This window comes from Aquila chrysaetos, chromosome 2 (genome assembly GCF_900496995.4).
Source record: "Aquila chrysaetos chrysaetos chromosome 2, bAquChr1.4, whole genome shotgun sequence".
Taxonomy (NCBI): domain Eukaryota; kingdom Metazoa; phylum Chordata; class Aves; order Accipitriformes; family Accipitridae; genus Aquila; species Aquila chrysaetos.
In genome coordinates this window covers 71,321,020-71,348,861 of record NC_044005.1, presented here as the reverse complement: position 1 = coordinate 71,348,861, position 27,842 = coordinate 71,321,020, and the positions used below count along the sequence as shown (strand labels likewise).

General features: G+C 44.2%; 1 protein-coding gene and 1 long non-coding RNA gene across 2 annotated transcripts; both read left to right on the top strand.

The window, feature by feature from the left end:
• The first annotated feature begins 5,220 nt into the window (after positions 1-5,220).
• Positions 5,221-13,164, top strand: LOC115337266. The gene is made up of 3 exons (XR_003922069.1): positions 5,221-5,424; positions 5,518-5,595; positions 5,717-13,164. It is a non-coding gene; the product is annotated as an uncharacterized LOC115337266 (long non-coding RNA).
• A 12,304-nt stretch (positions 13,165-25,468) lies between these two features.
• Positions 25,469-27,427, top strand: HTR1E (5-hydroxytryptamine receptor 1E). Its single transcript, XM_030005410.1, has one exon. It carries the CDS (start codon positions 25,484-25,486, stop codon positions 26,576-26,578), a length of 1,095 nt encoding a protein of 364 aa, XP_029861270.1. The 5' UTR covers positions 25,469-25,483; the 3' UTR covers positions 26,579-27,427.
• The last annotated feature ends 415 nt before the right edge of the window (positions 27,428-27,842 follow it).

Here is a 27,842-nt window from a genome sequence, read left to right as displayed (position 1 = left end):
TTCCCACTAGCAAGCACAGCCATCCTCCCTCTGAGGTCCCATTTTTAGCCCTATGCATGTCCCCACCGCCCCATGCAGGAGTGTGGGGATAGGATCCCCAACTCCCTGTCCCAGCAGTGCATGGCCAAACCAGCATCCACCATGAGACACCCTGCTGCCTGGATGCTTACTTTCTTCTAGCTGCATGCTCCTTAAAAATGAGTGTCTGGAATGTTTTGAGATATTCTTCTGATTTAAGGACATCAAATTCAGTTACTGTAAGCTCTGGCATGGCTGGTTTTGCTATTTCCCTGAATTCCCAGCAGAAATTAAGCAGAGGAGCTGGGATTCAGACGTTTGAGATTAATGGGATTGCTCAGGTATCGAAGCAGTGACAAAATGGAAAGTTATTCCTAGCAGAAAAAGTAATTAGTCCCTTTCAGATCTTCAGTTTGACACTAGCGTTAGCATCAATTATTCTCTGTTGGGAATATTACATCTTAACAAGGTTCACTGTAATATCATCCTTTCTCGGTAGTAATCGGAAGAGAGAAGGCCTCTTCAAATCATTGTCTTGCTACCTTGAGATTTTTAACATTTAAGCCTCCCACTTATCAGCTGATACCTTGCATTGACTTCGGCACCTGAACAATTCCACTACTCTCAAGTGTCTGGAAATCAAATCTATCTTTTTTTTTTCTTCTTCTTTTTTCCCCCCTTTTTTGCCAAGAGTCTGCAGAGAAAATCAACAATGTTTCCAAGCTAAAAGGTATTGTTACAAGTGAAGCTAAAATCCTCAGGGTGGAGAAAACATGTCAAAATAATCTGGCAGAGCTGTGAGACTGGGTCTCGGGGAGAAAGGGTAGCTCCACTGTGTTGGTTTCAGCTTAATCAGGAGACCGTGTCATCTCTGGGTTTTAGCTCCTGCAGGTCACAGCAATTCTCCTGAGCGGAGCATGCCATCCATGGCTGTTTCCAAAGGTGCAAAGCTGTCAAACTCCAAACTCCGCAGGTGCAAAAGAGTATTTTTAAGAGCGGTGCTGCTGTCCTAGTGCATGCTTCTTGGGGAGTTTAATAGAGCCTGGTGCAGTCTATGCCATTTGGTTTTCTCAGGCCAAGGAGATCCTTCATCCATGCCATCATTCATAGAATCATTTAGGTTGGAAAAGACCTTTAAGATCGTCAAGTCCAACCGTCAATCATGCCCACTAAACCATATCCTGAAGTGCCTTGTCTACGCACTTTCTGAATACCTCCAGGGATGGTGACTCCACCACTTCCCTGGGAAGCCTGTTCCAATGCTTGACACCCCTTTCAGTAAAGAAATTTTTCCTAATATCCAATCTAAACCTCCCCTGCAGCAACTTGAGGCCATTTCCTCTCATCCTATCACTAGTTACTTGGGAGAAGAGACCGACCCCCACCTCGCTACAACCCCCTTTCAGGCAGTTGTAGGGAGCGATGAGGTCTCCCCTCAGCCTCCTTTTCTCCAGGCCAAACCGCCCCAGTTCCTCAGCCGCTCCTCACAGGAGCTGTGCTCCAGGCCCCTCACCAGCTTGGTTGCCCTTCTCTGGACACGCTCCAGCACCTCAGTGTCTTTCCTGCAGTGAGGGGCCCAAAACCGAACACGGGACTCGAGGTGCGGCCTCACCGGTGCCCAGTGCAGGGGACGATCCCTGCCCTGCTCCTGCTGGCCACACCATTTCTGACACAGGCCGGGATGCCGTTGGCCCCCTTGCCCGCCTGGGCACACCGCTGGCTCACATTCAGCCGGCTGTCGACCAGCACCCCCAGGTCCTTTTCCATCCACTCCTCCCCCAGCCTGCAGCGCCGCGTGGGGTTGCTGTGACCCAAGGGCAGGACCCGCACTCGGCCTTGTTGAACCTCACACACTTGGCCTCGGCCCATCGCCCCAGCCTGTCCAGACCCCTCTGCAGAGCCTTCCTACCCTCGAGCAGATCAGCCCTCCCGCCCAGCCTGGTGTCACCTGCAAACTGACTGAGGGTGCACGCGATCCCCTCGTCCAGATCATTGATAAAGGTATTAAACAGAACTGGCCCCAGTACTGAGCCCTGGGGAACGCCACTTGTGACCGGCCACCAGCTGGATTTAACTCCATTCACCACAACCCTCTGGGCTCGTCCATCCAGCCAGTTTTTTACCCAGCGAAGAGTACACTTGTCTAAACCATGAGCCGCCACGGTACAACCTCACAGCCAGTTGCCCTATGCAGAAGTCACACCTTTGCTTAGTTTCTAACCCTGGTGCTCCCTCTTCCATTTCACCATCTATAATCCAAAAGTCCCATCTCCAATTTAACATCATGTGTTTGAGACTGCTGAAACACGGTTAAGGAGATTTAGATGCACAGCTGTGTGACTAAATCTCCTAGATAGGTTTGAAAATCAGCCTTTATGCAGAGCTCCAAGTTATTTTGAATAGAGGACTGCTGAAAATAACCAGAAAAAAAAGTTAAACAAATTGTAAGTGACCTCCTTTCCTGTGCCTCTAGATTGGGACGCTCTGTGGGTAAACACATCTGAATAAAGCTGTTCTAAATTAAATAAATCACTGGCTTTGGTGGGTATAATAGGAGGCTGGCAATAAAAGCTATTTAAAATCCCATCAAGATGTTGAAGTCCTAATCCAGAATGCAATGGGACTGGTATGCGCTGCTGCCGGCACACCTGGCCATGGTAGCTGTCTCGCAGACCACCGTACCGTGATGTGGCCCATTTCTGCCTACCTGGCCTTGCCGTGCAGATGTCCGGGGCAGACTGCCAGCCCCTGGCTCAAGCAACACCTTGAGAGGCAGTGGGATAAAATTGGGACATGGAGACAAAGCGTCGTGAGGGCATGACTGCCACAGCTGGACAACATCCAGCTTCAGCCTGCGGGGCCTCCAGAAGGATTACGAAGTTGGGCATTTTTGAAGAACTCGTGAAAACTGTTGGGTTCAGCAGGGAAGCTGTGCTGCCTCTGCAAAAGCAGAGGGCTCCTGTGGAGACGTTTGCTACCGGCTGCTATAGTATACAGCCAGCCCAGTTGTCATAGGGCCTTAGCTGAAAATGAAAAGGCATATTTGAAGGCAGTTGTGCTGAATACTTTAACTTGATTATTTGAAGCATTTGTAATAATTGTATTGTAACCCTCAATTTCATTGATGTGGTTGTTTTTGCAAATTGTTAACAATTACAGGTCACCTTTGAGATGGAAGCATCTTAGCATTTGTTGTAAAAGCTTTTTAAGAGTAATCCATGTCTTATTTACTCTGTCACCAGATCATTTCATGTGCTAATGCACTGGGAATGTCAAGCTGTGCTGATAATAGCAGAGTTTTCATTCTACTCGTTTTTATTCCTGTGCAAATATAATTAAGGCAAGAAGTGTCTTAGGAGTGCCTGATCACATGCATTAAATTAGCTCCCTTTTTGCCTCCTAAGGCAAACACACCCAGAACTGCAAGGTCTCTGGGAAAGAGCCATGGCATGTATCTGTTAGGGCAGCACCTTGCACGCTTGGCCTCTGAGCCCGCACCCATGCTGGCCATATGCAAGCAATGGTCGAGGGTCATTCACCAGGAACTAAATATGTGTCTCATCTTCAGCACAGGAACAGCCCCAGCAACTGCCTCTGGAAGTATTGTCATATTACATGTTAGGCTTGTGCTTAAGACATTCTGAACTTAGGTTTATGTTGCAGCAAGACTCCAACAAACATGAAGTCACGGGAAAATTGGGATTGGGGGGATTGGGGAGTGAGTCTTCCAAAATTTGGGGGAAAAGGGAAATTTTTCCACTAGCTGCCAAGAGCTTTGTATTGGACCTGTGAAAGAAGGTATGGAGTGATATCAAGAGGACAAGTGTCTGCATGCCTGTGAACTGGAGCCAGTGTGACAACAAAGCTTCTGTGTAGCACAGGGCAGAGTACACAAGGGCACACTGAAGACATCCAGGATACAGGGGAGGACAGTCTGTGGACAGAACTATATCTTAAGAGTAAATTTTGCAATTTGCTAATCAATCTCTAAAGTGCCACAAGGAACTAGCAGTGTTTGATGGGGCTCTGGCTGGGCCTGAGGCACTCACAGCATTACTTCATCCATCTGCGAAGGCTTCAGTGTGTCAGAGACCCGGCACTGATAAAGACTGACTTGATCCCAGACTACCTAACAAGCAATCATTTGATGGAGTAGTTTAGGCAGTGACCCATGCATGGCGACGACCCCTGCAAACCAGACTGTTTTTGATTAAGTGCCCAAGAGTGGTTTCAGATGCCTGATATAAGACCTTTTCAGATAAGGAGCCTACAGTGACTTACTTGGCCAAACCACTCCATCGCTACATCATATAATTTGATACATATAATTTGAAGCATGTAATTTGACCCTGTGTAATCAATCAGAGTTCGTCTATCTCAACTAAAAATGACCTTGTACATGAATGTATGAAACTCTAATGCTGTCCCATTTTCTAGTTCCACTGTTCCCATAAATTAAATGTGTTCAGTAGAAGACTGGGAATATATAAGTGGAAGGAATCAGCTCTCTGCCCTTTTAGACTGACAAAAAAATTGTAGCAGACTACAGCTAAAAAGTGTTCATAACTTGTGAGTCACAAAAGACCCTAGAGTGAACACAATTAGAAAAAGAGAATTAATGGTATATTGTCTATGTATGTTGGAACTGCAGGCAGACACTGAAGTGTCAATAACTTGAAGCAAGAGTGGCTGCTGTTGTTGCTCAATTTTTTTTCAGACTACTCCAACATCCTGTGCAAAATAATTTCAACAGCTTCCAGCTTTGAGGAAATATGTGGGCAAAATTTACTGCTATAAACATGTATTCAAGAGGAGGACAGAGTAATTCTCTGTGCTAATCACGGTCAGCATACTGTTGAATTGTCAGTGTTACTGGATGATGTACATAGTGCCTGAAAAAACATTGGTTTTCTGTTGTTGTTTACATGGCTTTTTTACAGTAGTTTCACCATCTTAGCAGAATATTAGATACAGTTGTCTTACATTGGTTTCAGCAGAGATATGGACTGGAATAACCAGTCAGTATAACAATGCTGCACAGGGGTGCAGGGATGAAGATATGACAAGCCATAGTAAGATTGGTAGTATAGCAGCATCATTAACCTTTTTTTTTTTTTCTGCACTAAATTTTCCACAGACAAGAGCATTAGTAATTTTAACTTTGATTGAGAACTGCTATTATCCACTCACAGCATGTGGGAGCAAACAGGCACTTGGATAAATCACAAAAAAGAAAACCACTTAGCATGCTGCTTTCCTCAATAACACCTTTTTCTGAAGGTACAAGGCTGAGTGCTGTAGGGAGAGTGTGTGTGAAGAGAAAAGCAAGGCTGCAACAGCCCGCTGAAGTGTGCTCAAGGTCAGCCCCTCTTACAGAAGACCAAGAGGTCACGTTTGACTTAGAAGGTATTCTGATATGTTTAAAAAATTTAAGTAATTAAATAATTCAGTGAATGAAAGCCATCAGGATTCTAATGCAGTGTTAATGGGGTCTTTCAGGAACCACGAAGATAAGTTTCATGAGCGACATAACTGGAGCCATTAGCAAGCTCATCCAAGAGTAATCATCCATCAAAGGTGAGTGCCTGCACATCCACATGCAGAGGAGCGTGAGGAGCAGCACAAACATTCCTGCTTGCAACTGCTGCAGTGGGACACGTGTGAATAACCTCTCAATTGCCTCATTTTCCTCCTGCAGGCACTCAGCCCAGGGGTGCGTTTGCACCCCCCCCCCGTCAGCAATGGATGAAAGCGGGCAGTGGCTCTACCAGCGTCAGTATGCAGGAGGTCACTTTCTCCACAACCAGCGCTGCTCCAGCAGATCACTAGTTGAGAAGCGAATCAAACTGATGTGAAACATGGAGTACCTCTCACGTGGTCATTGAGAGGAAGACTTGCTGGACAGTCTCCACAAAACCTCAACACTGGTTTGGATTGGTATTTCCTTCTGAGTGCATCAGCAGTGCCAACATGACGAAAGACAACTAGGAGTAAGGGCTACAGCTGCTCTTCTAACATTGCTGGGACAGCCTCCAGAATAAATTTCCAGCTCCTACTAACTCCTACTGGATGTATCTTCTGCGCCAAGGCCTCTGGAAAGGACCTGAACTGGAGGAGGTTTGGCAATTTATCTGTGCTGTGTAGAATCCAGCAATAAGTTATTCCGATAGGAAGGTCTAATACAGTTAATAGAGCATATAAAACTGTCTACTGTGTTTCATCATATTTAATTTGCTGCAGCAAACTGCAGCCACCCAATGCTGTTTCAGCCTCCCTTTTACAACCCTGCGGTGATGCTCTCCCGGCTGAGGAGTTCCTGTGTCACCAGTGCTTCTGCGTTGACAGAGCAGTGCAATGCCTCCAGAGCATTCAGCTGCTTCTCCCCCTCCAGTGTGGTCCCAAGTGAAGCATCTCCCTCACCACTGTGGGGAGAGCCACGAGGGACCCCGTGGCCCAGCCATCCCCACAAAGAGTGGCCAAGCAGGAGGGCAACGCCAGCCTCCGGCCACCCGTAGCTATGATCTCTTCTGGGGCATGAGCTTTGGGAGTGCTCGGGCTGTGCAGAAGGTTGGTGCACCTCTCCAGGGATTTCTCCAGACGCATCCTCCTGTCACGTTTTGTGGTTTGTGAGGGATATGATTCACTACCCCAGCAGCCTACTGTGCAGCCTGTGCCCCGTGATAGCGCTTAACGAGAGAGCAGTGACTCACCGGGCCCCCCCAGCCCACGGGATGGTGGGACTTCACTTCTCGCAGGGGCTGGGGCATCACAGGGTCCAGTCCGTGCCTCCCAGCCTTTGGTCAGATGGGCTTACGTGCCACAGCATGTGGCACGTGGCTGTGGCAAAACAGAGATGTTGGGATGAAGGGAACAGACCTACCTTAAGCTTATTTAAGAAAAGCCGCTGTTATGTTAGCTGCCTGCCCAGATGAGGTGTGGTACTGATGCTGCTGTCATTAAATTAAAGTTGTTCATTTTTTTCTAAAAAACTTTCCTAGGTAGACAAGGATTTCCTTTTTAAACTAGGATAGGTTGAGATGACTGGGTCACTCTTGTATTTTCTTGTAATGTGTGCAACAGTGGCTGTAATCATAGAGTCATGCATCACGTAGGTTAGACCTCTAGAGGTCATCTAGTCCAACATCCTTCTCCAAGTGTAAAATACAGGTTAGTCACCTGCAAGCACCAGTCTGGAGTATGAGCAAGGAGAAGTGGGCTTACCAGCAGAAATGTCCGGGCACTGCTGCCCCAAATACTACCTCAGCTGCCCCTATCTCTCCAGCCCTTCATGTAGCCTGTGTGGCCTCAGCCCAGCACAGTCTCCCTTGCACCTGCATGGCACCAAGCAGCTCCCTGAGTGTCTACCACCATCTCTGATGTCCCACCTCAGCTCCACAAGAAGAAGGTGGTGGGTTACAATAATGCTAGACATGAGCACACTTTGGTCTAAGGGTACAGATGAGGGAAACAGGAGTACATATAGCTGGGGGTATTACCACTAATGTATGCAAGTCTAGCACTACTGGTGCCCATCAGAGAGACAAAAAATCTCGTATAAAGTATTTCCGAAGAACTTTTACAGTGTCCCAGCCCAGTGATCAGTACAGTGGTATGGAAAGCATCTTGTAGCACATTTATTTGCATGATGGCTGCTCTCACCCGGGCCAGGTTAAAAGGATCATATCCCAACAGTAGGTAAATGAGAGCTCTGCTCACCAAAACATGCCTCATAGCTACTCAGCTGGAAAGCAGGGATCCTACTCATGCCTTTCAATCAATATAAAGTATGCTGCTGGACCTCTTGTAGCTGCTTTTTCACTTCAATTAATTGATGACCATAATTAACATATGAAATACTTTAAAACACTTGTTTTGCGTAAGCCGTGACCTTCAATCATTGTCATGAGAGCATGTCCTGTAGCTAGCCTTAGATGACAGGCATAATTTGTAACTATTTGTTGTCCATTCTGCGACCTAACCACGAAAGGGGACAGAATGAATACAGAAGTGTGGAAAGAAAGGATGGCAACAGTAAATGGAGAGCAATTAGTGGAATACTCACCAACAAAGTGTAGGTGGCTCATCTCTGCATTTTGCAGCCCTTGCAAGGGCATTGCCTTTGGTTTTGGACAAAGGATTTAGCTGCCCACTGCAGTGGACAGCTGTCACTACACCCTTTCTTGCACTCATTGCATTTGCAGACACAAAGAAGGTGCACAGGCTGAAGAAATAGTTTCATTTTTCCACTTTCTGGGTGAGACTAGCAGTTCTGTGCTGTGTTGTCCAAAGTGGTGGTACCATTACGGGGCAAGAGTCAACACCTGATTAAGAAGATTATTGCTGTGGACAAGTCTGATTTCCTGTCTCTCAATTCTCACCCTCTGCAGCTATCGTATTTCACTTCTGGGCTGAAAATTCCCATGTTTCAGCCTCCCTGTGACTTTTTGCAAGTCTGAGAGATCATTCAGCTCAAAGTGCTTTGTAGTTATGGGCAATATTCTGCCTGCTCACATTGGATTTTTCTGCCTGCGTTCTTGCAGGTTCTTGTCATAGGGCAGTCCAAGAAGGGTAAGCATATGTGGATCCAGACACCTCATTTCAGGATTCTTCAAGTCATTTCTATTCAGTGTGTCTGGTGGGAGAGGAAGTCTAAACACCCTGTTCATTTCAGGAGGTACAATAGCAAGGTCCAAGAGGTTAAGAAGAAATGAGGCTGACTGTAAAGATACTGAGCTAAACACAAAGGGAGTATGAATATCTGCAAGTGCTGGCTTGCTATGGTTTCAGTGATGTGTCACTCCACTCGACCGAAGTGGGATGCTCATGCTTTGCCATAGTGTGGTATTCACCAACCATTTGTTGGGCAGACCAAACCTCCTCTGGGCACACCAAGAAGCTGGAATTCATCTCATCACACATTTGCCATCTTAAAGTTAAGAGTCTTGTTTGAAATGCACACTTATGTACCTGCAAGCAAGAGAGAGGGATACGCATCTCAAGCAGGTGGATCAGCTAATCCTGAAAAGGGGTTTAAGGCAGGAAGGATAAATTGCCCTCCGGAGATATCTCTATCTTGTCTTTGACTACAGAAGGAGCCTAGGCAGCAAGTTCAGACTAGAAGCTTAAAACAGAGCTTGCTAAAAGTTGGTAGGAGGATTCCCACCAAATAGTAATGGTAGGAACTATTCTGTGTGCCCATCAATAAAGTTTGCTCCAACTTGAGTCCAGTGGCTTTAATATTCAGCTCGAAATTATACATTGCATACTTGATGCTATAGTTCTCACTGGCCAGACTTCCTGGGTGTACACGATTGTGAAGAGCAGGTAGAACAATGGATGAAGGAAACCTGGCCTTCAACCCCAGCTCTTCCAGGATGTCTTTGTGTGACTGGAGAAGACACTTTACCTCTCTGCCCCTCAGCTTGTCCATCTATAAAAAGAAACATTGGTACTGTTTTACGCTCAGTCGGGATCCTCAGAGCAGTCATTCACCTCAGTGATGTTGTGAGTGTTGAGAAGCGCTTCTGCCCCTTCATAGGCACCAGAAGACATTTTTCTCTACTGCCTCCCAAGCCTGCACACACAGTGGTGGTTTGGACATCCTAGGAAATTACAGTAGAGCGCCAGACCCTGCAAGACTCATCTGCTACCCTAGCCTGAAGATGTTGATGCCCAGACTGACAGGCAGACTGCCGTGTTCTTCACCAGCTACCAGAAAGCATGCCTAGCCCAAGCCATCTCAGGCCTTTGTCTGAGGAGATCAAATGCAGACCACCCACTTATAAAGCTGGCAGAGGCAGGTAAACAGGTATGAGGGGAAAAATCACCTTTTAGCTACCAGGCCCTATATTTTCTGCAAAGGTTTCTCTCACCTCGCACTACCTGTCTGATTATTAATTTAGGAAATGAACTCACACATACATTCTGGGGATCCAGGTCTTCTATACCTGTAGTTAAAACTATGATCAAAGAGGATTTCTGCTTGAAGACAAATATTTCTGTTTATTTCCTAAGCCATTCCTTTGGATCTATTCTTTTTCATTGATTTCTGAATTCTAAATTCCTCATCATGACTGGTACCATGTCAGCCCAGAAATAAACTCATGTAGCAGTGACACAGAATCACAGCAGCTCCTTTTCTTACCCCAAGTTCTGCTCTGTTATGTTAGTATAGTGTCCTACAGACTCCACTATGTGAAGAAGGAATATTTACCTTGCACAAGTTTTGACAGAGAAAAATTTACTCAGTCTGGTAGGTTTTCAGGACCATCCCATTCAGAAACTAACTCTCCATCCAGTTAATGTCACTCAGGTCGGTATGTGCTTGCTTTGGAGATAGAGAAGTGTTGCCTAGTGAGCAGTGTCCATGTTTAATGGAGCAGGAGGGGTGTCAGGCCTGGCAGCCTCTCTGAAAAGGATTAGTATTGTTGCCTGGGTGGAGGTTGCCCATCATCTCTCACCGCAAGCAATGCTGGGCTGGGTATCAGCTGCAAAGTTCATGGGATCCAGAAAGGGAGATAGCGAAGTCTTCCCACGTGGGATGAGGAAGCCTCAAATGCCATGTAAGCGTTGTTCAGCCCTTGCCGGGGTGAACAGGGGTCATGCAATGTTGGCTCCTTTCCTTTGGTCATCTCGGGGGCACGTGAGTCAGCACAGTTGTGGCGTTCATGATTAGAAATTAAATCCACAAACTGTTGAGGATCTTCAGATTCACAGACTTTCAATAAGTATTTAAGGAATAGCATACTCGTTGTACAATTTCATGGTAATTGTGTATGTACAAAACATACATACACACATGCACACATTTTTAGTCCCTGTATGAGTTAGAGAACGTATGCTGTTTGAATTCTATAGAACTGATGAATTTTAAAACATTTTGCTTTGCTATATTCACCTCTGTTCCCACGGTAAGTTCTACCCAAACCTGTGTCTACCCAAGCTTCCTGAAGTAGATGTCTGGTAAAGCAAAAGAGACAGACACTCTCCATCTTCTACCCCCTCATCGTCTCCCTTATTTTCTGAGGCAGCATAAATCAAGGCTTTGCTTGTGCTGATGATTAAAGTGCTCTGTTTTTTTCCAGAAATTAATATTGTTCTTAGTGAGAAAAATATATTTGAAATGCACACAGTAGGTGTGAAATGTATCATGCCTTTAAAATCAGTCTTCTACCACTGAGACAGGCACCTGGGGGGAGCAGTGGAGGTGGGGGATTCTGGTTGATTTGGGGGTTTATTTTGGTGATCCTTTCCTTGTTATCATGATATTAATACCTCTTATTTGTTATGAGTATTAGCTGCTGCAGTAAAACCCAACCAAGGGCAGGATAAATGTTCACATAAGCATTTTTCTAGTTAATGAAAGGATATGAAGTGCTAGTCATCATAGGATGTTATTAGCGTGAACCACAGTCTTCTGTATTCAGTATAAACAATTTACTGCAAAAAGGGAAAATAGAAACATGGTATGTATAGCATATAGCTGAAAAACATACGCCTTCCAGTGGCATTCCGCTGAGAATTAGAGCCAAATACTGTCCTTTCTCTTTCTCCAACATACACACCAACTCCTGCTATCATAACATACATTACTTCCACCAGAGTTTGAGTCATCATATTTTATTACACCTGTTAAAAGACAGCTCAATCTTTATAGCGGATGAACTTTTGTAATTACTCTATATTTATGTTGTATTTTTGAGTTAATTATATTGTGCTTATGGGTTTTGACAGCTAATTACCACTAATTCATATAATGACATGTCTGAAATACTTGATATTCAATTGTTTTCATAATGATATATTTTGCTTATCTTGTATTTACATGGTAATTGCTACAGACATGTAGTTACAGTGCCAGTTATGTGAGCTTAGGCGCAACTAAAAGTCTCCAAAAGCAGATACACTGTTTGGTTATCCCAGGCAATGGACGAAATTAAACATTTTAGCTTGGTTGTGTGTATAGTAAGGGTTTCAGAGGAAAAAGTATGCCTTCATATGAAAGCTACAGCTAGAACTAGTTATCGCTAACTCCCTGAAGAATGCAGTATCACAACAGTGGCTCTATTATATGGGTAACCAAAAAATTGTCCATATGTGCTGTCAGCTCAGCGAGTGTCTGGCATTGATCTATCAGTTCCCATGGCTTCCACTACCAACAGCAAAGTTCCAGAAATAAAAGCAGTAATTCTCTTTTTCATGTGATTTTTCAGGAGCTATTGAACGAGTTTAGCTTGAGATTTTTGTTCAAGTCGTGACCCAGGGCCCAAGTCCCATGAGCATTTGCCTTAAGACTGTGATGGTACCATGAGTTCAGTTCAAATACAAACTCATGCTACCATAAATGTACTGCAGCATTCCTGGACCTTCTTCCCACGTGGCAAACTGAGGGTGCATCAGGCCACTGTGGAGGTCAGAGCTCAGCCAGTCTAATATCTGAATGTCTCTTACTCAGTGGGATTTGCGCCCGGGACTTGTGTAAGAATTGTTTTCTCATACTAAATGGGAGCCTGTCCTTGACCTTTAGGGTGTTCTACACCATGTGGGCTGTCAGTAATTCACTTCTGTGCTTGCAGCAAGCACACTGGCCAGATGGAAATCCCACGCTCGCAGTCCCCAGCAGCAATCTCATGCCACCAGCCCAGTGCTTTTCACCAACATGAGACATTTTTCAGCATGAGTAAGGACCCACAGCACCTTCTGCTACAATAAAACTATTTGTTCAGTTATACAAAATTTTCCTTTCAAAGCAAGTCTAGAGCCATTTTATGAGTCATCTGCTTTATTTTATCAGCAAGAAATTGGGCATATATTCGCTAAGGCTTAATCTGAAATCTTTTGCTCACAGCGGAACTATTTTCATTGATTTCAAAGGGTCCCAGATCAAGCTTCAAGGTCCTTAATACACTATTAAGTTTTAGTCTGTCAAATTTGTTCATTTGGGGCCTTTATGAATTGCAGAGTAGTTGTGTACAGACCCAAGTCATGCGGAGATTAAATAAACCCCATCAACATCAGTCTCCTGACACAGAATAGCAACAAGAAACAAATATTGACTGGAAAAACAATGCATGTACAGTGACATTTAGCTTGTATAAAGTGATAGTCTCTATATAAATACAAACAGCACCATTTCCCCAGAGCTGAATAAATGATATTCATCGGTAAATATTTGTGTGTCTTTGACATGTCTCTAAGCAGCAAGATGAGAAATTGAGTTGAAAATGCATTTGCAGGTGAGAATTCAGTGCAGATTTTTCTTACAGTATTTCTGACGCATTTGGGAGACCTTGAAAAGCAGATGCTTCCTTTCCTAGTTAGTGGTTTAAATGCAAAGCAACAGAACTACAACAGACCACAGCATAACAGTTTCCTGACCCTGCCACTCATGCTGTGCTACACTGCAGGGCTCCAAGCCTGAAAACACTCCTCAGAGAGAAAACCCAAAGTAACTAATTCATTTAGGAGCCTCATACCCATATTCAGAAAGGATTTATGCACCCATGAGATAATGTTTCACTATCTTTGTATGAGAGTAGGGATTTTATGGCCCAGGGTTTCTTTTTGGTGGGAGTTAAGTGACCTAAGCATCTTTAATAATGTAGCACCTGCAGTTTTTCCTCTGTATGAGGAACAACAGCACAGTTCAGCAATATGAGGAATGAGTGCCCAGCCTCAGACTCTTCGGGTGGGAAAGAGAAAATCAAGGGTCTGACTGATGACAACAGAGGTCATCAAACTATGGGTGACACAGGAAAGGTGGCTGGGCAATAACTGCTCACCACAGGGAACAAGTCTTCCCTACAAGGTGCAGTCTTAGAAACATATTTAGGTTCCCTTTAGGCCATAAAACAATGAAGATAAAGTAGGGTTTCAAGTGTATGCCTAGAGATAAGCCCAGTTCATTGGCAGGTTACAGTGGTGCTGAATTTCTAGTGCTGACTCTGCATTTGGGCATCAGGGGCAGCAGGATAAGTCAATCCCGTTGTCTTCACACCGTCTCCCACTCGCAAACTGCATTTCCCTCCCCAAGGCGTTAATAAGTGAGGATTTGGACCATGCCTCCTGCAGCGCCTGTGTGCATTATGTGAAGTGTTAGGCTTGCAAACTGTGTCGGGATCTTCAACTCAGAGAGTAAAAATAAGAATTGCCAGCTGGGGAGAAAACCCAACTGTTCCTTCAGCAACTTTTTCTAGTTATATTAGACAGTCCTCTTATTCTTCAGGGGAATTTTTAAGATGTTCCAGTGAGGTGCTTTAATAGTTGGCAAATGAAACAGATTTCTTTCTAATGAAGGATTTTTTTAGAAATACTTTTCCCACATAGGATTTTTCTCCAGCAAAATAGTCTTTATTTACAACAATTTTTCCAGTTGTGCATGATTTCTGTTCCAAAAGGACCATGGGAGGAGAGTCACAACGAGGCAGTTTTGTTTCTAGTTACAGAACAAACAAAACATTATATTAGTTCACAGGATACTAACCTTCAAAACAGCTCGTTACCTAAGTTACCATTCCTGAAGCTCTATGGATAGTTCCTCCATTCTCCACAGAACTGCAACGTCTGGGGAAGTCAAGAATTTAAAAAAGAGTAAACATTAATCAAAATGACTTTTGAAGAATGGATTTTCTTTTCATAAGCCCATTCAAAAGGGGAAACAAAGATTTCTTACTTAGAGAGATTAAACAGTAAGTGACCAAGGGGACACCGAAACATTTTGTCCCTGGATCTATTTATTAAAGCAAGAGAATTTTTTTCAGAAGATAATAGAGCAAACTTCTCTCCTCCCAAGTCTTCCAGCACCTTGTTGTGTCATTCTCTATTTCCCTCAAACACCAAGATGCTGTCTATGTTATTCCCAGCTAAGAAATGTGGATCACTTCAGCTCCCGTCTTTCAGTCTCGTGACAGCGTGGCCTCTACAGTTAAAATTACTGGCTTTTTTTTTTTTTTTTTTGAAGGCAAATGTGAGTGTAGTTTGTTTTGCTTTGGGAAAACGTTACTGGGACTTGTTATGGATGGATCTGCATCTTAACTGCTGCGCGGCTGACCGAGCAATGTGGCTGCAGGCAGACCCTGCGCTGGGGGTGGACTCGCCTGCTCAGGACCATTCACGTGCCACCGGGAGAGCAAATGTTGTGGGGCTTCACTTTACAGTTAAACCTTACTAACCAGCTTTATGAATATCTGTCCCTGGGCCACCCGTCAGTCAAGCATCATCCCAAGCGTTGTTCTTCTAAGGAGGGCTGTAAGGGCTGGAAATAGCACGCTCCTCTGCCCTCCCCCCGTACGAGTTACACAGAGCGATCGCGGAGCTTAGCTGCCAATGTCTGATACGGTATCTCATTATCCAAGCTGTCCTCCCACCTGTATTTTATCTGATTGCAGGTCTTAGTCATACAGTCAATGAATAAATAGTCTGAATGGAAGTTTGAGCAGTAGGAGGAAGGATTATGGAGGGCCCCACGGATCCGCCAATACTCAGCATCTGCGCACTTTTGTTTTGTGCCTGTGCGCGCGCCTTGCTGAACCATTCAGTAAAACAAAAGGGAAGCGCAGAGCGAAACAGCCAGGCCAAAACCAGCAGTGGGTACTGCAGCAGCACGAAACCCAGGGCAAATATCTTCCCTTGGGACAGCCGCCTCTTCCACAACAAGAGATTTGGCTCCGTCACCAGATCTTTGAAGTTTATACGTTTTCCTGAAGCAGGTTTTGTGTTTGTCATCTTTAAAAATCCATAGCAGGGATCAGTGCCATGGTCAACCTTATGAAACAACATAGGTTAAAAAAATTAAAAGCTTTAACAATTTAGTTAAAAACACAGGGAAGGGAAAGTTGGTAACAGAGCATCTTGTAAAGATGCATGTACAAAGACAGGTAAAACAAAATGCAGAGAAAGGGTCTTTGGTGATAAAAAGCATTTAGAAATATGAAGTTCAAGTAAGAGAGTCTTAACCACAAGTTTTCTAAAAAACAAAGTAATAAAATTAATCAGAGAACAACCTCTCTATGTGAGAGTAACTGTTAAGCGTGAAGGTTGCAAGGGTCAGAAACCTGTGCAGACCATATTTTTCTTCCCAGATGAGAGGTTAAGTGTATAGGTTACATGTCTCCTGGGTCTGGCTATCTACTAAATTAGGAAATCACCAGGGATCAAGAGCCCCTTCTTTGCACTGAGACAAGATCTGCTGATAAGCACAGCTCTGAAGCAGTCAAGTGCTGCTGTGGGGCGATCAAACAAGCTTGCCTGCCTCTGTTAACATAGATGTCCTACGTATCAGGGAAGAGCATGTCAGCCAGCTTTAATCAGGTTAACTCGGTAACAAGGCTGTCCAGCTGCAGGGACCTGGAACTCCATGGCTAAGAATTTACCTAATTCTTGGCTGGGTGAATTAACCCATTCAGCACTCCATGCTAATGTAGCATGATGTTTCTGGTACCATTTCAGCACTTATACAAATACAGTCTCCAAAAGAAATGGACATCTTTTTCTTTTCTGCACTGTCAGGCACAGGTTTATGGTGGGAGAAGGTTTCTATGTCCATAACTCATCTCCAGAGAAAGAGGAGGCACAGGGAGAAGGTATCCCTGCCACAACTTGGTGGGAAAGGCAGCACTTACATGAGTTGACAGTGTGAGGTTACACAACTGATTACTATAAATTCTGCCCCAAAAAAGGTTGCAAGATCCAGCTACCTTGTCTCTTGGCTCCATGGTATGGGAAAATACAGCCTCTGGTGTTCATAGGTTAAATATCTCAGGATTTAAGGTAGAGCATGAAAAGGGGAAAGTGAAGTGAAGTGAACTACAAGGAATGAGCTGAACATTACATGGGTATTTTGTGTAGTGTGAAACAAAAGGGACTTTTTAAATGTACAGTGCTAAGGGTCTAAAGTGTTAAGAGAAGTGATGCATTTTAAAGTTATTTTTTCATTTGATAGTCTCTTTAAAGCAAATTATTATAAATTTAGAGTATTATTTATTACAAATTATTACAACTAGAGTAAGCACTTAGTCTAGTTGTTGATGAGAAGTCTGGGTATTTTACCATTCCAGAGAATTTTATTTATGTGTGACTAAAGACAGGATGAAATCTGCATTGAGTCCAAGTTTGTATCAGACTGCAGCTCAGCAGCATCTTATGAGATTTCACTGCCTAAGATTTACTAATTTTTTTATTGAAACTAGCTAAAAATGAGTAATCATCTGTGAATGATAATTATACCACTGCTTGTGGGAGGAAGCATGGTTTGAAGATCGTCACTAATTATTGTTTCTCATTTGCATGTGCCAAGATCCACACCAGAAAAGCTTACCTCTAAAGTGTGATCCTGGATGGATTTCTTTAAAAATAGCTTTGCAAAACCACCGACTTGTGGTCTTTCATTGACTCCAGGTCAGATTGATTCAGGCCCAGGTTGCAGTGGTTAGGCAAAAGGGTGCATTTTCAAATGAGTTAGCTACACCACAGCAAAACTCATCCTGGAGATTCTTAAATGAGTTTAAAATGGGCATACATCAGTTTGGCTTAAGAAGGTGCCTTACAAGTTGAAAATAAATCAATAAGCCCACCCTAAAGTGTTTGACTAACAGTGTACATTTTCTTATAACTGGAATTTCAGGTTAGAGTATAATTGTTTTCAAATATAATGATCGTGAGCATTGCCAACATAACAGAAGCATTTATGAAGTGGATGGGAGGAGTCTGCAGGAAGCTGCATACCTGTAGCAAATTGCATCACTGTATAAATTTTGTTAGACTGCAGCCAGGGATTTCAGCAATGAAAAAAACATTCCTCAATTTTAAGGGCATAAAGGCTGGGAGCTGGGATGTACTGAGGGAGATGAGTCTTAGTCCTGACCTTACCCTGAGCCAGAGCCTCTCTTGCCCCTCCAGAGAGAAAGTATTGATGGGCTGGCTGCTGATAACACCATGTCTTTTTGGGAGGCAGTACCTCCCCTCACCCATCATTTTTCTCCTGGGCTCCTAACTGGGAAAGAAATCCTCTGGGCTGGCACTGTCCGCTGGCAAGGGAGGTTAAGCCATGCTGACAAGCCGGGGGAGATCCGCTTTCCGATGCTGAGAGAGTTAAAACATCATGGTCATGCTGGTGGTCATCCTAAGCTCTTCAAAAAAAGAGCTGGAGAGCAACAAAACAGCAGATCCAGTGGCAGAAATAACAGTGCTAAAGCACTGCTTCGCAGCTTGCCATTTCGGAAACCCCATAGCCAGCATTTAGTTTTCAATGGATAGTATGCAGAGTCACTAGAGAAAGTGCACACACACAAAACTGGCCTGCATGAGCACTTGTTTTTGCTCCTGCGCAGACAAGAGGACACGGTGACACCTCATCGCCCCGAGGAGGTGATGGGTAGCTACCAACGCCATCAGGTCTGGTGCAGGCATCGACACAGCAGCACCAGGCTGCTGCCTCCCTCTGTCCCCTGGGTCCCCATGCTGGCCACCATGCGGGAAGGCACCTGTCCCCCGGGGGCTGCCAACCGTGGTGGCAGGGTTGACTCATGTGCTCCGGTCTGAAAAACAGGTTGGGTTATTGCCCTGATTTCAGCTGCAGGTGAGCACTATGTACCCCCTTTTATCCATGTTATCCCTTCTCCCACTTCTCATCCCTTCTTTTCACCAGCCTTGACCGCCCCTTTCTCCATTCCCCTCTCCTACCAGATGGACAACCCTGCCCAAATTACCTCCTCCCCACCGGTCTCAGTTTTGCAACATCCATACCCAAATCTGGTATTTCTGATACAGTTATATAGGCAAGCTCAGCTTTACATGCAATTACTGATGTGGTGACTGAGGTGCTGTGTGTCTCGCAAGGCTGTGCTCCCAGAAAGTCCCCAGCTCTCCCTTTCCACTTCTCTGTGAATTTTGGCCATTTCTCACATAACTCCATCTCAACCACCTGCAAAACCCAGCCACCCCTTGGGGCACCATCTGTGACTTTTGTCAGGTACCTGCGCTGGTATCTGTCACGTCCAGTGATTTCTCCTGTCGTGCCCAGCGGTGTCCCCCGTGCTGTTCCCTCAGCCCATCCTCCGGCCACGAGTGAGCAGGGGTCTCCCTGCAGCCCTAGCAATCTTCATTACACAAACACGCTGGAGAACAGGCTGGAGGCCATTATACCCTTGATTACAACTTACTGTGCTCTGGGTATTTATGTCAGGGTGAGTACACGTAGGAGCATTAGTCAGATGCCCACAGATACAAATACACAAGCAGCTATGCCTCCACACACCTTGCTTAGTGCTGAGTTCCTCTGACCTGTCTTTCCATCATGCTGCTCCGTTCACCAGTGTGCACAGGGAAAATCTAACTTGAAGGTCAAATTCGTAGCTCAGTTCATACAAACTTCATAGTAATTTCATTCTCAGCCTCATTCAGTCTGTGTAGAAAAAGGTCACATCCCTAAATCTGAGGCCCCATAACGCAGCCAGGAATTTCTCAAAGACAGGTTCTTACAAAATTTCAGATCTCACACAAAAGTAGCCATTTCATTTATTGTCCTACCCCACTTTACGCTGTTCTAAGATAACCTCGATCCACCTTCTGATAGTTTGCCTTCATTTTGCCTACAATACAACTGGCATCAAAATCTCATGCTATGTGAGTGTGAGCTGCCTGGTGACAGCAAGATTTTATTTTGCTGACAATCCTGCCACAGATTGGTGTGATTCTGACCATCTCCACTTTCTCAGCTTCTGGGTACTGCTTTTCCCACTGTGACATGTTAAAAACAGCATCAGTGCCTATATAAATTGCAGTCAATTAAGACCGATGCCGTAATATGACCTCTGCAGCACTGAGATCCTCAGAAGTCCAAAGCCACACCAGCACGCCAGAATACAATACAAAGTACTTGGAAACCTATAATCTTCAATTAAACTAAGCTCTATCAGTTAGCTACCAAGGAGCCATGAAGTCCAAGAAGATCAGTTGACTTTAGAAGAGCAGGATGATCTAGAAAGTTGCAAGATCTTGCAAAATAAATTTGAAGCAAAAAGCTTGAATTGCAGTGCTTTGTATATGAACTTGGAAGAGACAACTTCTTTTAGATAACAAGGAAAAGTATTGGAAGTTTAGCATCTTTCCATTGTTTGAAATATTAACATTATCATAAATGTGCTATGTCAAAATAAGTCATATTTTCCATAAGCTAATGACCTGTCTCACAAAGCACGCCACAGATTCTTGCCCTTCACAGCTACGATCATGGAAATATTGAAAGTGAAAAGCACTCAGACCAATTCAGGGTTTAACAAAGTCAAATTGATTTATTGCTGTCAAGGGCACAAAGATGTATCATTTGCACAGTGCCATAATTACTTAGAGGAAATCTAAAACCGTGGATGTAAAGGAACTAACCTGCCCTGCACATACACATGTGCAATGCCCGTTCCCCTTGTTCTGTCCAAGTGGTGTTATTCCATTTCTTACAAAGTGGTGAAAAGTTCAGTGGCCAAGGAATGGGAGTCGGTCTGTCCACCAGAAATTCAGAATATTCTGCTACACAGTGGTCCTCTGCTGAGAAGGTGGAGATATTTTCTGGCAGGAGCAGACATGGACATTGCCATCTCACAGCTCAAAGCTGTCCGATTGCTTTTAAGGAACAATTTATCATCCTCTTCCCCCTTTCCTCCTCTCAGACAGCACTCAATGCCATTACCGATAATCAGCTAATATGAAAAGTGATTGATTCCATTCTGGAGGAATCCAGATGAGTTTCTCCCACCAAATCAGTAAAATTAGTCTGTGCATGTAAAAATTCACTCTGTATGAGATGACTGACAGCCTAAAGGGATACAGCTGCAAAACGTAAACACGGCAGTGCTTTTAGTGAGAGTACGTGAAATAAGATAACTATGTTACTAATGTCCCTTCCAAGAAGTCACTTATAAAACTACAATCAATTACTATAGTGATAGTAATACTGTATATAACAATAGTACGCAAGTGATAGAGATACTGAAAACCAGCTATTATTGACTGGAGATAGTAAAATTCTTGTTAACATACATGGTTTTTTCACTGGATCCTTTGTAGCTAGTCTCCTACATGTGTTTGTCATAAATGACCTAACACTCAGACTATGAATTTTCCAATACTGTGTTTTCATGAGACCAGATCTCAGAGTCCCCGTGCCCCTTCACCAGTGCCCCAGGACTGGTACGTGTCCCAGTCACGCCAGCCTTACCTTTCATGCAGCCTCAGCTGAGAAGCAAAGCATGGAGGTGCCCTGGCCAGCCCAGAAAATGAGTGTGAAGAACATGAAGCCACACCAGTTCCCCAAGCTAACCCTAAACTAAGCAATGGGAAACCCTTACACCAGGATTACCCCAGCAGGCTTTGCCTTCCTGAATCACAGCCTGGGTTCTTTTGTTATGTTTTGGAGTAGGTGGTCCCTGACTCTGCTCAGGGGCTGCCAGGTACCACCAAAGACAGACAGTAAACAATAAATTAAAATACAAGGTCTACAAAATATATGACCACAAACACACCAGCATTATTAAAGATTAATGATAAGTAGCATTTAAATCCTGCCCTGTATTAATAACCAAGGTCAATCACTGACATCTTCTAGTAAATCACTTCTCACTTTAAAACCTCATCTCTTCTCTGGGCCAAAATACTCCATATAGATGCCTTCAAATTCAAAAGCAGAGAGGCGAAAGCTGGGCAAGCGAAAACAGCGAGGGACAGGCTGGGGCACAGGCGCTGTGGGTGGCTGGGCGTGAGCCCTGGCCGAGCGGCCGGAGGTAGCGGCGGAGATGGCAGCAGCAGGTCAGGGGAGGCTGGGGCTGCTCCGGCACAGGAGGTGAGCTGGGAGGTGAACAGCAAGGGCTGAGGGACCGCCTGTGCTCTGGGGAGGCAGGAGGCAGGATTAGATTGTATAGAAACAAGGGTGGCTTGGAAAGGGACGCAGCAAGGGAAACAGCAGGAGGAAGGAAGCACAATGCCTACAGTCAATGTTACTAATTAGAATCATAGAATCATAGAATGGTTTGGGTTGGAAGGGACCTTAAAGACCACCTAGTTCCAACCCCCTGCCGTGGGCAGGGACACCTTCCACCAGAGCAGGTTGCTCAAAGCCCCATCCAGCCTGGCCTTGAACACTGCCAGGGATGGGGCAGCCACAGCTTCTCTGGGCAACCTGTGCCAGTGCCTCACCACCTTCACAGGGAAGAGCTTCTTCCTTACATCTAATCTAAATCTACCCTCTTTCAGTTTAAAACCATTACCCCTTGTCCTACCACTACAGGCCCTTGTAAAAAGTCCCTCCCCATCTTTCCTGCAGGCCCCCTTGAGGTACTGGCCGGCTGCTGTAAGGTCTCCCTGGAGCCTTCTCTTCTCCAGGCTGAACAACCCCAACTCTCAGCCTGTCCTCACAGGAGAGGTGCTCCAGCCCTCTGATCATCTTTGTGGCCCTCCTCTGGACTCGCTCCAACAGGTCCATGTCTTTCTTGTACTGAGGACCCCAGAGCTGAATGCAGTACTGCAGGTGGGTCTCATGAGAGCAGAGTAGAGGGAGAGAATCACCTCCCTCGACCTGCTGGTCACGTTTCTTTTGAAGCATGGGAATTAAAACAGTAACTCCCCAGTGATGGGTTTTGACATGAAGTGATGGGCCTGCCTGGTCTGAGGTACCTGCAGGCTGGTGTTCTGCAGGGATGGTGCTTTGTTTATATTTTTCTCTGTCTTCAATTATTGCAGTGGTTTTCCAAGGAAAAAAATGTTGGCCCTGCTGAGCAGTGAGCAGACTTAAACAACCAAACTCCCCTGCGTGATCAGGAGCATCCTTCGTCCTAATGGAAAACTGCTGCTTGGGTCTGATAAAGTGTGACAGGGTTTGTTTAAAGACAAGTTCGTTAAAGAAAGGAAGAATTTATTTTTCAGAGTATCCTTGTGGTGCAGAGAGCAGGTAATGCTCAGAAAGGATTTCCCTGGGGCTATGTCAGTGTGAAAGGCCATTTGGAGAGAGAACCACAGCAATTCAGTTCCTACTGGATTAAAGATGCATATGGGCAGTGGTCAGCGGAGAATATGGTGGGGACCACGCAGGATGGGGAGAAATGCTGGGGCCATGAAAATTCAGGACTCCCAGAGAAGTGAAGAACAAACAGAAAAAAATGCTGTTTACATCAAGAAGCAGCAAGAGCTCTTCTCTGCGTGAACCAGATCAATAGGCAGTTGTGGAGGACATGTGAGTCCCATAGTGTCTTCCAGTACCTTTGAGTGTGCTTGTGGACCAGGGGGTACTTGCTAAGTGATGATGCCGAGGAAAGTATATGGATTGCAATTTCTTCTGGTCCATGCTCCAGGAGTGCAGAGAGGTAGAGAAAGCCTCTTTGCTTTATCCTCTGGTCAAAGCATCGTACATAATAAGGGTGCAAACTAATGAAATCAAGATCTGGCTTGACAGAGAAGACTCCCATGAGTAATTTGTGAAGAAGGTTTGAGCTGAAGTTTTGGCTTTAGGCCTAAACAACCAAATCGGCATTTCCCATGCAGTAACAACATGAAGACTGACGGATGAATTTCCATCTGGCTTATCCAGTTTATTCTTAATAAGCAGGCCTGATATTTTCTCCAAGGCTATTCATACTTTAAAGCAGTCTCTGAAGAGCAGAATCTACTTTGGGGGTGGGGGGGGAGGTGCTTCTGCTATCCCTTGGGTAGAATTCAAAACTCACATTTTGCTAACACAGTCTACAGTGACACAGATCTGCTGTCCTGGGGCCTATCCACAAAGAATGTTTTTTTTCTAAAGTTTCTAATTTTGGTTGTTCCTCATTCAGCTCATTCAGAAGACGGCACTCCAATTTCTGAATAAGAGCATGTGTACACAGGGCTAAGCAGCTGACTAGCTTTAAATTCATAATTCCTCATTCAAATTCTTAATTCCTCATTAGCTTGCATGTGCAAACTCTCTCTCAGAGCCTAATCCAAGTCCCACTGGTGTCAGTGAGGATGGGTTTTACCTCTCAAATTTAGCCATCTAAAAATCAGGCATGTATTCTAAATGCAACTGTGAAGGAACCACTTGTAGTCAAAATAGAGAAAGATCAGCATTTCCAGGATGGGATTCACACCGTCTGCCTTAAAGACTTGTCTTGAGAGGGGACAAGTGTATTTCTGGCAGCCGCTATCTCATTCCCCTGCCTGTTGAGGGAACCTGTACAACTATCCTAGAGGACTCCTTACTCTTCTTTAAGTGAAGCCGGGGGAAGGAATCTTTCTGTTTATTTTAATGGAAAAGGATTCAGGCTTTCAGTTTTCTACGTCCTTTATGCCAAGATAAATTACAAATGAGTAAGCAAGTCCCCAGAGGGTATCCCAACTTGCATCTCACAGACTGCTAACTCTGGCTTCAGTCAACATTTGGGATATATGGAAAAGACATATGAACTCCTGAAACAAAATTAAACCTTTTTTTTAAATTATTGTTTGTACCTTGCATCATACTGGACTGCCTGACAGGGAGCGCAATTTAATAGAAATCTCAAAGCAAAAGCAAAAGCTTTTTGTCTGTCTCCTCTGAAGACACATGCAGTGGGATATGTGAAATATCAGGAATAATTAGTCAAAACTATATAAGCTCCTAGCAACACTGATGTGCTGTGTAAAACTAAGTGTTTGCCATAAAGCTTTAAACATTGTTTGAAAGCTGCACGTTAAAGGTAACTCGAGTAATTTTTAAGTACTGTTTCCAAGATATTAATACAGACATGGATATGAAAAAGCAGAATAGAAAACTATGAAACGCTGGCATGCCTTCTCTGAGATAGGCTGCTCTGTTTCTTTTTTCCAAAGGTGATATATAGAAGTAATTGATCCCTCTCATACAGCAATTAAAATTAAAAGGCAGATTTCTTCAGCTCTTCATCTGCTGGAGCCTATTTAACAAGCAGGAAAAGGACTAGCTCCTAGTATCAATAATTCACAGAGATCATAGAAATGTTTGTTGGAAGGGACCTCTGGAGGTCCCTTAGTCCAGCCTCCCACTTTAAGCAAGATCTCCAAAGCCAAATGAGAAACAACCAGTTCACATCAGCAGGAAATCTGGCCCAAAGGCCCCTTTGGAGAAGAAAAAGAAACAAACTATGAATGCAGAGAAAAAAGGGGAGAAAAGGCAGGAAAGGAGAAGAGAAGGAAAAACGGACCAAAATTTTTATTTGAGGTGGCAGTATTAGAAGCATAGGACTTTTTGCCAAAAGGTGGGATTTTTCTAGGTTCACTAACAGATGTGTTTTTATCTTCTAGGAAAACAATGAACAGGAGGAAACCTGGAAGCTTTTTGCTGCTCTGTTGAATATGGGATTATAAAAAAAAAAAAAAAAAGTTGCACCTGGAGCATCTCTGTCCCTCTTTCAAATGGGTGACTTCTGAACCTGGAACTCTTCATTACATGAAGCAGCAACTTCTTCTTTCACTGTGCATCCTGGAGGGGAAAATGAATTTCACAAATTGCACCACTGAAGCCAATGTGGCTACGAAGCCAAAAACAGTAACTGAAAAGATGCTCATTACCCTGACCTTGGCCACAATCACAACCTTGACTATGCTGCTGAATTCTGCTGTAATTGCGGCAATCTCTACAACCAAGAAGCTCCACCAGCCGGCAAATTATTTAATATGTTCACTAGCTGTGACAGATCTCCTTGTTGCTGTTCTCGTCATGCCCTTGAGCATCACTTACATAATGATAGATAAATGGACTTTGGGATACTTCATCTGTGAGATCTGGCTTAGCGTCGACATGACCTGTTGCACGTGTTCAATCCTTCATCTGTGTGTCATTGCTCTGGACAGGTACTGGGCAATCACAGACGCTATCGAATACGCCAGGAAAAGAACAGCAAAAAGGGCTGGGCTGATGATAGTCACTGTGTGGACTATCTCCATTTTCATATCAATGCCCCCTTTGTTTTGGAGAAATCACCACAGCGTCAATATTCCCAGTGAGTGTCGCATTCAGCACGATCATGTCATCTACACTATTTATTCCACATTTGGGGCATTTTACATCCCCTTGACTTTGATCCTGATCCTGTACTACAGAATTTACCACGCTGCAAAGAGCCTTTACCAAAAGCGGGGTTCCAGCCGCCACCTCAGCAACAGGAGCACTGACAGCCAAAACTCCTTCGCCAGTTGCAAACTCACACAGACATTCTGCGTCTCGGACTTCTCCACATCCGACCCAACCACAGAGTTTGATAAAATCAACGCGTCCGTGAGGATCCCTCCTTTTGAGAATGACCTGGACCTGGCCGGCGACCGGCAGCAGATCTCCACGACGCGGGAACGAAAGGCTGCTCGCATTCTGGGGCTGATTTTAGGTGCTTTCATTTTGTCCTGGTTGCCCTTTTTCATCAAGGAGTTGCTTGTGGGCCTCCACGTTTGCACTGTCTCTCCAGAAGTAGCAGACTTCTTGACCTGGCTTGGATATGTCAACTCCCTTATCAACCCTTTGCTGTACACTAGCTTTAACGAAGATTTCAAGCTGGCCTTTAGAAAGCTCATCAGGTGTCGAGAACATACTTAGAAGTACCGGGAGATGATGACGACGTGACTCCTGGCCTTAAGAACGAGCAAAATAATTTGACTCTGTCACCATTTCCCTTGATAAAGGGGATTTTTGTGTTTGCCTACTTGCTTGACTTATCTTTAGCCTGTAATTCATTCTGCTGTTTTTTACCTCTAGTGTTATTCATGGTAAAGAGTTTGAAATAAATTTATTCTACAAAGGAACAGATTTTTAGCAATGAAACAACAAAAAGAAGAAACTATTAGATACTCATGTTTAAGACATTTTGTGTAATCAATGATTCAAGAAGCATACAACAATATTCACTTTTATACTTTTTTCATTTAAGAATCAAATGTCTAAATTATCATGCATTGTAGTAATAGAAAGGCTTATAAACTGAACCCCATAAATACATATGCAAAAATTAATAAACACTTCATGGTCATGACAGCTAAACAGCAAATCTTTACTGCGGCATTCTGAGAAAACTGTAACAGCCATTTAGAAGGAAGATAACCACCATTTCCAGCTAGGGCTAAGGCAGAATAAACCATTCCTTTCTTCAGGAATACACTCCCAAAACAGAAAGTAAAGTTCAGTTCATTCCATCTAAAAATGGATCCCATTTTGTACTCCAAAATAATTATGTAAGTAGCTCTTTTTGTCTAAGATTTCGGATGTATGTTCAAAGTATTGGGCAGACACCTGTGCAGTTTGTTTGGCAATTGGGAGGACGCAGCTAGCAAGTGTCATACTTGCAAGACCAGCTGCATGTCTGACTGGTGACATTTTTAATACCACTAACCATATTTCTTCAGGGCTCAGACCTTGTGCCTTGGTCAGTTCTGGGGTAGCGTTATTCACTTGTGCCACACTTCACCTGGACCTTGCAGCGCACAACCCCATGGATCAATTGATCTTACCCTGCAGACTTAAACAACTGGATACCTTCTCAGCTGGTCAGCAATATACGGAAATTCAGAAACATCATCTAAAACTGAATTATCTTCTGTTTGAACAGCAGCAAAAAAAAAAAAAAAAAAAAAAATAGGGAAAATTATTTTTTTAAATAGCAGTCTGCACGTCTGCCTTATTGTCATCTTACAATTCACAATGACATTCTTGACAACTTAACCTATGATGGGGTCCTCTAACAGGATTTCTTGTTCTAGGAGTCCTTCACAGAGTTACTTCCCTTGTCTTGAGAGACAGGCAGAAAGTCCTTCGTATCCTGTCTTCTGTGCCTATGAAAGTTAAAATGTCCTGGTTCAGATATTGT

What these genes read in the sequence shown, in the direction of transcription:
- HTR1E (XM_030005410.1), top strand. Translation starts at nt 25,484, where the DNA reads ATGAATTTCACAAATTGCACCACTGAAGCCAATGTGGCTACGAAGCCA.